Source organism: Acyrthosiphon pisum, chromosome A1 (genome assembly GCF_005508785.2).
Source record: "Acyrthosiphon pisum isolate AL4f chromosome A1, pea_aphid_22Mar2018_4r6ur, whole genome shotgun sequence".
Lineage (NCBI taxonomy): Eukaryota > Metazoa > Arthropoda > Insecta > Hemiptera > Aphididae > Acyrthosiphon > Acyrthosiphon pisum.
Window position 1 is genome coordinate 120,800,134 of NC_042494.1, and position 10,671 is coordinate 120,810,804.

General features: G+C 29.3%; 1 protein-coding gene across 1 annotated transcript in view; it reads left to right on the top strand.

Annotated features, from left to right (window-relative positions):
• Positions 1-3,153: 3,153 nt before the first annotated feature.
• The window catches only part of LOC103307633, a 28,679-nt gene continuing 21,161 nt past the window's right edge, over positions 3,154-10,671 (top strand). The window contains exons 1-4 of the mRNA XM_008182355.3: positions 3,154-3,495; positions 3,706-3,850; positions 6,209-6,296; positions 6,392-6,513. Coding sequence (XP_008180577.1) covers positions 6,496-6,513 — 18 coding nt within the window. The 5' untranslated portion in view covers positions 3,154-3,495; positions 3,706-3,850; positions 6,209-6,296; positions 6,392-6,495. The remainder of the gene's footprint in view (positions 3,496-3,705; positions 3,851-6,208; positions 6,297-6,391; positions 6,514-10,671) is intronic.

The following is a 10,671-nucleotide window of genomic DNA, read 5'->3' on the forward strand; positions in this document are numbered from 1 at the left end:
AAAATTATTTATAAATTATATGTTTTTCTATTAATTTTACATTTCCTCGGGAAATTTATGTCGTGATAGAGAAATTAAGAGGAAATAATTTATACTTTATAAATCAATCATGCAAAGTCTTCAACAGAAGTTAAAACTCACTAAACTGACGCATAAATTCTGCGTTAACTATCCTAAAAAATACTTATTCAGTAAATGTTTATTATTATCCCCACTATTATTATTACTACTGCTATTATTAATTATTATTATTATTATTATTATTATTATTATTACTAGTTGACGAAAACATTTTTATACAATAGAGAGACATTTTTACAGATGGTCGGATATAATTTGATGTCTAATATAACTTCATGACAACAATGTTTATGCACAAAAATAAGTATGACGATGTTCATATTATGTCGTTGAAAAATTGAGTACCGAATATAATATGCCTTACGATTTTAAAATGAATTGTATTGACATTTTTAATATTAATCTACATAATATATAATACAAAATAATAATAAAAATAAATTAAATAAATAAATCACATGACCCAATACTTTGATGTAAGCCAATCGGTTGTGCCATACACCAACAGTCTAGCTTACATTATTTTTTTATTTCTTAACTTTTCGAATAAAACCTTGAAACTTTTTTTGGCGTTTTGTAAAACCAATCTACCAGGCAAAAGAATGCCCAATACAACACTTTTAATATAATAAATATTAAATTCGTATGCCGAATATATAAGTAGTATTATACTACTTTAGGGTCTGCAATTTTTGACGTTACGCACATGATATAATATCCAAAATTATTATATACAAAAGCATTCTATCAAATTCTGAAAACCATTCGACCGTCGATTGAAATATTTTTGAGTCTCAAACAGTATATTTAGCTTGCACAAGGGTTCTTAAGTAACAGGGACTATTTAATTTGGCGATTTTCCAAATTGTTGGTACCTAACAAACAGTTAACGGGTGTATTTGATTTTAATTTATGGCAGGAATGGTTATGTACAGATAATATTCAATTAAAATGTATATATTGTTCCTCAATAAATATTAACTTAAACATTTATTTGCACATATCGTATAACTTATTATACATTAATTGTCATTGTTGTCTGTTATCACTGTTGTTACTGTTATCAAAGTACGTTCAGTATAAATAAATATATATATGAATTTATTGGTATTATAGATAAACATAATGCACTAGATTCTCATATATACATACCTACAGCTGAAAGCTTTTACCGATCAAATTCTGAATACCTACGAATGACCTGAATATCTGCTAAAATATACAATATCGACAGTATTTGAAGAACTTCAAAAATAATACAAAACTTCGTAAAAATTCTCTATGATATTTTTCATTGATTTTGTGTATTCTAAGAATACATTAAATTATAATAAAATAGGTAAATTTAATGTAATTATAAAATGTTGGGAAAATGCAAAATCGTGATAAAAAAATATTCGGTTGATAGTATACCTTTAGTATATTATTGATATTCCAAAAAAATAAAAAGTGCTTTAACGATTCTTTGTTTATAAAGTTTACCACAAGTATTATACTTTTTTTAATAAATAAAAAATTGTCCGCGGTACAAAATAACGTTATAATTTACAAAACTCTTCCAAATTTGTAAATTATTTTTTTTTTACCGATATATAAATTATTATAGCACTCAATTTATTTAAGGTTTAGTTAAATATGATTCATTATTTCACAGAAATGTAGGTACATAATATAATATTAGTTATTACTAACTGATGTCACGCGCTTCATTGTCTGTAAAAAATTACAACTTTAAAATAAAATTGTGATTGTTCGACCCCATTTGGGTGCAGTAGTGCCCCTGGTAGGCATTTTGACTACGTCGGATAACGGACAATCTGCGGCAGCATATCAAGTAAGCAATATTCTAAAATTCAATTTAATGCATGCTTGCAGCTTGCACTTGATCTGTTCGATTAACTAATGGCAACCAATAAAATAATAAATACTAATTTCTACCAATTATTTTTCTGTAACCACTAGCAACCATTTATAAACAATAATGTCCACTGTAAGTCTCAAAATCCTTGTTTGAGCACCTCTCGGAGTTGGACCTACCTGGTCCAATTGTGAATCTAAATCATCCCGGGAACCACTCAAACACACACACAAAAATTTCATAAAAATTGGTCCAGCCGTTTAGGAATATCTAAAATACACACAGACAGAAAAACAAATATTCTTTTTTATATAATATTTAGATATAGATTATTATTATTATTATTAATTAAACGCCCTGCATATTATTATATTATATTATTATGTTTTATACTCCTATAATATGATCTATATAAATAGTTGTTATCACCAAAGTTAAATTTATTACGATTAGCTCTATGACTTCATAGAGGAGGTTAGAATACACAGACCTAGGAATCACATTTTTACAAATTTTTATCGATTTCTGTGATATCATAGCAAACAAAACGATAGGTACCTATCATGTAAGATTGTTGTTTTAAAACGTATTTACAACATACTTTAAAAGTACCAACCCATATTATAATATAATATTTTAATAGTCAAGCAATACGCAATTATTAAAATAATATAAGCATCCCCTCCCTTTATATTCTGGTATGGTGTCTTCAGAAGTATCTGGAGCCATTAATTGTACATTTGTGCCCTTAAACTTAGATGGTCTGATTTTGGTAAAATTTAAAAGAAAGTATTTTTTACGTCAAAATGTGTATAATATGTATAATAGCCCGCATTTTTTTTCCTATTTAGACTTCGTATATGTATATTGTGCACATGTTCTCGTTGCATCCCCGCTGAATAAACTATAAAAAAACAACGCTACATACAAAATATATCCTAATGTGTATAATTATATATGTGTAGGTGTATTGTAAATATATACAATATTTTTTTCATTTATTTATCATATTGTTTTTTTGTGTTTTTTTATCCATAGGCATTTTTGTTTAGTGTCCAAACGTTATGTACCGATCGGATGGTTGCGAAAACGGCGTCAAAGGGATATGTGCAGGGTGTGTGCGGGTGGCACCGTGGCGAGGGGGTGCGTGGTTGCGTGTGCATATATATATATGGTTTTGACGAGATTCCGTCCGGAGCCGAAGTCACCCGATCAGCGACCCAGGGCGCCGACGGAGGGGCATAATCAATGAAACAGACTTTGTACCGATCTCTCGCGGTATACCCGGAACTTTTCACCTCCGTCAGATACGTCCGAATAGCACACGACCAGTAACCGTCCCTCGAAATACTACGCGCACGGTTTGTTGGCGTACGATAACGTGCGAGTGTACGAATCGGTTACATTATTATTATATTATCTCCATTTTTTTCCCTCGTCGTTCGATCATATAATATCATATTACCTATATTATTATATTGTGCGTTGTGTGATCCGCATTACTGTTATGGTGTTTACGCGACACAGACCACGTTCCAGAGGACCAAAAATTACAGGTATCTATAAGCTATAATACACATAATAGTACGTAATGTTAAGACCGATAACAAAAAAAAAAGATCACTCATGCATATTTAATTGTACCAGTACCATATACTACTGCACTAATGTGTGTGCTATAAGTATGATCCACGCGCGTAATAATACAAAAATATAATAGTATACCATAATAGCGGTTACGTTTTGTTTCCGATCGCGGTTCGCAGTTGTTGACAAGAAAAATGAACAGCACGCAAACGGCGCTTGAACACACCGAAATACCCAACGAGGCGGACTGGGCTCTGCAGGGAGACATTCCGGACAGCATCAATGCTACTGGACTTCTAGCTGAAGACTTGGAGGAGTATGGAGGTATGTGCTATAATAATTATTAATAATATTAATAGCAATTATTATTGTATTTTCAATACGAGTGGCCAATGTATGTCACCAGTGACCACTATCCAATCGATATTTTTTATCTGAAATTTAAAACTAATATGAAATATCGATTTACTTGACAAGCTTAAAAATACGTAAGTGCATAATATTTAATAATGTTAAACAATTCGAGCAATTGAACTTTTTTCACTCATTAAGCGTCAAGATAACGCATGTCATGATCAACTACACTCAGACGCATATATAGGCTTAAGTCGTTTTATCAGAGTTAGGTAATGTATGCAGCACTGCTATTATGTTTTTCTATATGTTATTAAGTAATTTTATGACATTTATCCACTATCTTCCGTTGTATAATATGTGGTTAGGTGTAAATAATACCTAATGAAAAATTAAAACGATAGTTTTCCCGTTTAAAAATAATATATCTAGCTGTTTAAAAAAAGGACTCAATAAAAAATAATGACGGAGTTTGTATAACGCATTTCATTTCACTTCACTGTGGGATATTACAACTATGCGAGCATTGACCATTGAAAATATCGATCAGCATTGTCGGTATATGACGTTTTAACTTTGATACCTATTATAACAATTATTAATGTAGTTGATTCATTCTAGTTACTCTAGTACTACTATATTCTAGTGTTACGGTAGGTAAAAAAAATATTATAAAAGTCAGTAATAAGAATACAATTTGTATTTATAACACGGAGCCATGCCACACACCGGTGTCGTACGTTTGTAACATTATACCGAAATTTGTAGGAAATTATTATATCTGATACCATTTGGTGAACAATTATTGTTATTGATTTATTATCATCGTTTTTATTACTACTCTTGCGCGTTTTACTAAAACTAATTACCGAGTACGTATTGTCATATTGTTGGGTCATCATTATTTAACAAATTTGTTTTATCATTTTTACTATACATTTATATACCTACTATGTATCACACCCTTTTTCATATAAAACTCTATATCCTAATTATATATCCAACATTATAGATAAATCCTTTAGGATAGTTCGAAAAACCGTGATTCTCTCTTTGTCAAAGTTCTCATGCTATTTTAGCTAATTTTGAACAATGAGCCACGGCTTAGATTTAGACCATGTTTCGATCTTATTTCTTTGTTTCGTGTCATTTTTTTCTTTTATTACACATACCGTTCATCATAAATCAGGTATAAGATAATCTTCTAAAGTTTTGAATAATATACAGTGCGGGAGCCTCTGCTGTTTTTTCTATTTTTCTATAAATCCATCACAGTGGATGCTTACAATATATTGCCCCATGCCGATTTTAATAATAAACCGATGTTAAAATTATAAATGTATGATAATATTATATTGTTTATTAGCATATAAAATTAAAAATATTAATTAATGGTTTAATTACAAATGAAAATGTCCAAATATTTAATTATTTAATAGGAATATACATTTTAAGACGTTTTAAAAACATATTTACGTATTATAAATATTATACAGCTTTTTTTTATTAGTTATATTTTGTTCAAGCCATTTTTTAATTTATTTATTAAATGCAATAATAATATATTTAGGTATGAATTCATGATAATTTCTTACTTTGACGATATAAGTACAGTTTTTGGGCATAGTTTAAACATTAAATGGAGTACCTCGTGATTATTTATTAATTTTGACTGACGAAGTATAGGTAATGGAAATGCCATTATTCCATAATTGTATACTTGTAAAACATCACAGGCCATTCCTAAAAAAAACTAGAAAAAGTTTATGTTGTTGTTCAAAATTGCTATAAAAACAATGAACTAGTATATAAAAGCTTTGATAAATACATCAAAAGAAATTTCGTGTGTAGTGTTGAGAATTTGAGATTGTATTATTTTCGACGTAAAACATTAGTAATTGGAAAAATAAAACATTACTGGTTGATTTTAGAAAATTTAAAAAGTCTGAGTGTGAAAAACTAATTTACACTAAAAGCACACTTCTGTTTTGTCGATTCGTTTCACGTTTATTCCATACAAACGATATTAATTGCATGTACAAGTGTAAATACCTCGTATAACTGTATGTGTGTGTGTGTGTGTGTGTGTGTGTGTGTGTGTGTGTGTGTGTGTGTGTGTGTGTGTGTGTGTGTGTGTGTGTGTGTGTGTGTGTGTGTGTGTATGCGAGTGTGTGAAATTAATTTCAATTTGGATTTCGCGTTAAAATGCTGGCGTTTCAGTGTCTTATATCACAGTTGTATGGCAACTCGTAAAATTGGAGTTATCCCAATGATATTTTCTAATAAATAAAACATTATCTCCCGTTTACGTAATTTTCATATTTTCAGGTCTGACTGAAATACAAACATTGATTTTAGCATGCGTACCCACAGTCATACCCCTATTCTTGGGGCTTCTACTCGTTCTCGGCGTGAGGTAAGTTCGTCGACACTGTATGTGTGTGTGCATAACGTGATTGGATAAACGGTGGTCCATTAACCGAATTATTTCTGTTTTGTTGGCATTACTAAGATGGTGTGGAAAAAATACAAAAAATCACAATACCAACAGCGGCTATGACAATGACGGACTGCGCCGCGAAGACAGTTGCGATGCGGTCAAGAGTTCGAGCTTCATGCAGAGCGCTGAAGAGGTATGGAAATTTATCATTTATTTTCTTTCTCTATCTAAATGACGAAAAAAAAATACATCATAATAGCACATGCTTTTATCAAACGTCTAGCACACTACCAAACTCTCCGTCCGGCTCAACCGAGTGTCGAGTGTGATGGATCCGAGTACGACACAATGATAATAATAGAGAGTTTTTACTCAACGCCGGTTAAACACTCCGGTAAAAATAACTTTCGGTTAAATTATACAGTAATATAATAACGTTGTAATTTGAAACTTTATTATTGCATTATCGGATATCTTATATTCAAAAAAACTATTTTATCACATTGTAATTTGAAACCATAACCATAAACATTTAAACTGGTTTATGTTTTATGGTTAATGGTTATATTATCATTGTAATAGATATTTTATATTTTTATGAGATAATAACCGATATTAACCAGATGCCCGTTAAAATATTTAAAATAACCGATTACGATAACCAATTAATAACCTTACCAATATTTGGAGCGCATGCGCAAAGGCCTGTATTGGTAGACGACGTTATCGGATTCATACCTTATTTTTAACCACCGTTGTGCAAAAACTCTCTAACAATAGTATACGTATACGTTCTCAAGTCCTAACACGGCGTCATGTATAGGCAAAATAGGTGTTCCCGTGTATTCGATGAAAAACGCACTGACCTCGGATAAACGCATTTTAGCTCTAATTAGTAGTAACTCGAATGGATAGAATATAGGGCGTTTGAGTAATTATTATGATGAGTTTTCCCTTAAAGTACTTTATGAATAATTATTACTATCTCACATATTATTCTAACTTAAGGTAATAATTATATGACAAGTTGAGAACAGTTTAGATTTTTGAAAAGTTTATCATATTATTATTATTACCTATTGATATTATTCATAGTATTTTGGTGTTCAGCTTGAAAATGTAAAACATTCGACTGTTCAACTTTTCATATTTAAAAACAAAATGCAGCATAATTATAGTGCTTTAGTTTGGAAAAACTATAAAAGTATGAGGATAAAAAAGTTTTGCGTCGTTAACAATTTTTAAAAACAAATTGTGTAGGTATTAAGCTTATCTATTAACCTTTTATAAAGTACGCCATCATAGCAGTTAATTTCTTCAAACGGACTTGTATATAACACATTTTTATTACATTATAATATTAGATCTAATAAATTTAAGACGTAAGTGTCAATAAAGGAAAACACAAAGTTTTACAATATTTTACATTTAATTACTGTGTAAAATAATAAAGTATACAATAAACATATTTAAAAATATTTCCATGGTTTTCTATTTAACTTTTTATAAGATACAACGTTAGCTTATTTACAAGCTTACAAGCTACAGTATTAATTTTATAACAACAATAGTCATAATTATTATCATGTTTACAATATTTATTGTGAAAGTATTTTTGAACAAGCTTCTGAATTTAAATTTATTATAAAACTGCTAATTTAACGATTAAAATAATCCTCATCTATTAGCAACGTAGTTATAATTTATTATGTCAATATGTGGCAATGTATGCTTTACGAATGCATTTTTTATTTCCCTCTTAAATTGTGTTAATTTAACGTTCTGAAGTATTTGATTTAAACGATTCATATTACACTCAATGGACATTCAAAAAAAATGTAAATAAGTATAAAATATTATAAACCCTTTTAAGGGGATTCCACCTGTTTATATTCTGTCATGGTCTAACACATGCGCAACATAGTATTGTAGACGCAGACGTGTTTTTTTACCAAACATACCTACCAATTTATCTAATCAAGCGATAAGAATTCTAAAAACAGATTTGAATTCGTCGACAAGTCTACTTAAAATTGACTTTCTCAAATTTTTGATATCATTCCCCCCAAAATCCTAAAAATGTCAGATTAAAAAAAAGTATTTAAAAATTTTCTTATTTCAATTTTTGGAGATGTTAAAATCAAAAAATCAAAATTGTGGGAAAGTCGATTTCAAGTAGACTAGACAACAAATTCAAATCTGTTTTCTTATCACTTCATTATATCAATTGGTATGTTTGGCAAAGAACCCGTCTAAAATCCTATGTCGCGCGAGTGTTAGACAAAAACAAAAAATCACGTTATCGAATCCCTTTAATTTAAATATTATTTCACAATACTGACTAGGTTCTTGATAACTTCATGATTATTGTTATGGACAATAGGCATATTATATATATTTTTTTAAATTAAAAATGGTTTAATTGTTTTTTATTTTTATTTTAAAACTATTTATATATATTTTAATAGAAAAAATGTTTTTTATAAATATTGATGTTATACAATTAATATGTCTTAGATATTGTAGATTTAGTTTTAAAAAAGTGCTCAATAATATGTGACACTTGTAATGCTTTTATGATTTTTGTTTATTTTTTTTTTATTAAAATTTATTTTATTAAGTACTCTAATATAATTATATACATTACATTATTCATGAATCATAATAGTACCTCTAAGTTCTAACCACCCATTCCCAAACCGAGTTATTAATATAAATATATTATATATTAATAAATAAAATAATGGTTATGATTATTGAATATATTTTTTTTTACTTTAACTATAAACAATTACACAATTTATCAGTATAAAAAAATATGTTACGGCCTACGGGCAAAAAACCCGATCAGTTTGACGATGCAAAAATTATGTATAGGTACAGTTTAATATTTGCTACAATCACCAGAAATATTGTACTTTGTACAATGAGCAGAATTCAATCAAATTATTATTTTTTTTAAATAATGGACATACATGTTGGGTAGTATTATGTAAAAATAATTCCATAAATTGTAAAATATCGAAACATGTGAGTACCGAACTTTTGTAAAAGTAAAATACATCACTCAGCATCTAAAAAACAATATTTTGACAAATAATTTTATAATATATTTATACAATATACATAATGTGTGATGTATGCCACCGCCATATACAATAGAGAGAGAATTTAAATGGCCAATTCAATTCACAGATAAAATCGTATTAACATTGCACCACTTTTATTGTCGTCGGTGGCAGCTCGCTGACTCCATTAACGATAACCGTCAATATATTGTAACAGTAAAAATAATCTAATTTATCACTATCAGAAAAGGTTTATCCCAGGGCTTAAAACCATTTCCAAAATTATAGGTAATTGGCTCCGCCAGGAGCCGACATTTTTTTAAGAATTGGTTACCAGTTATCTTGTTCTGAGATGTGCCGTTTACCGGTTACCGGTTACCTTACACCACAATAAATATGTGATTACCAGTTACCGATTTTTAACGATTTCCAAAATATTTAAATAACTGCTTACTAATTTTAAGCGGTTTAAATACCGCTTTTCACATCACATTTTTCCGTTTTTGTTATCAACTATGAATTATTTATAATGATGTGTTTACACTTTTCATTAGGTCATTAAATGAGTTGCTGTGCCTTCGATAATTCAGCGCTGCTGTAACGCTTGGTCATGACTGCAGCAACTTTAAATTGTCATTTTTTAATTCAGCGCAAAACTACGCTGCTTGTGATAGATAGCGGTTTTTAATTCATCACAACCTAGCGAACCAAACAGTGGTTCCATCATGTTAGAAACATACTGGTTAGATGCATCATAGAATTACTGATAACACTTTATTGATATGGTTGTAATCGAATATAAATGGTGATACTAGTATGATATCAAGACATTTAAAATTTGTATTTTATTTTTCATCACATACGCGAATAACATAGGTAAACTATACAACAAGACGCCGTTCTGTTGGCTATATAGTAAGTAGTGACGGGTACTATACAAAAATACTGATAGTGAAATGATAGTGTTTGTGTTACTTCGAATAAACGAATCACTGAATAGCAAATAATAATAATAATATTATTAACAGCAGGTAATAGACAATAGTGTAATACTAAGATAAGTAGTTAGTAAATACTAAATCATATGATATATATATAATATATATATTATATACAATAAGTACTTTGTAGGTCATAAAATATAACCATGTGTCCATGTAGGCTGCATTACAGGAAACGGCCATAGGGAATTCCGGTAATATTAAAAAATCAGTACAAAATACAGATATAAATATATAATTTTTAATTTAAAATATAAAATATAGTATACAGTATGTCCCAGA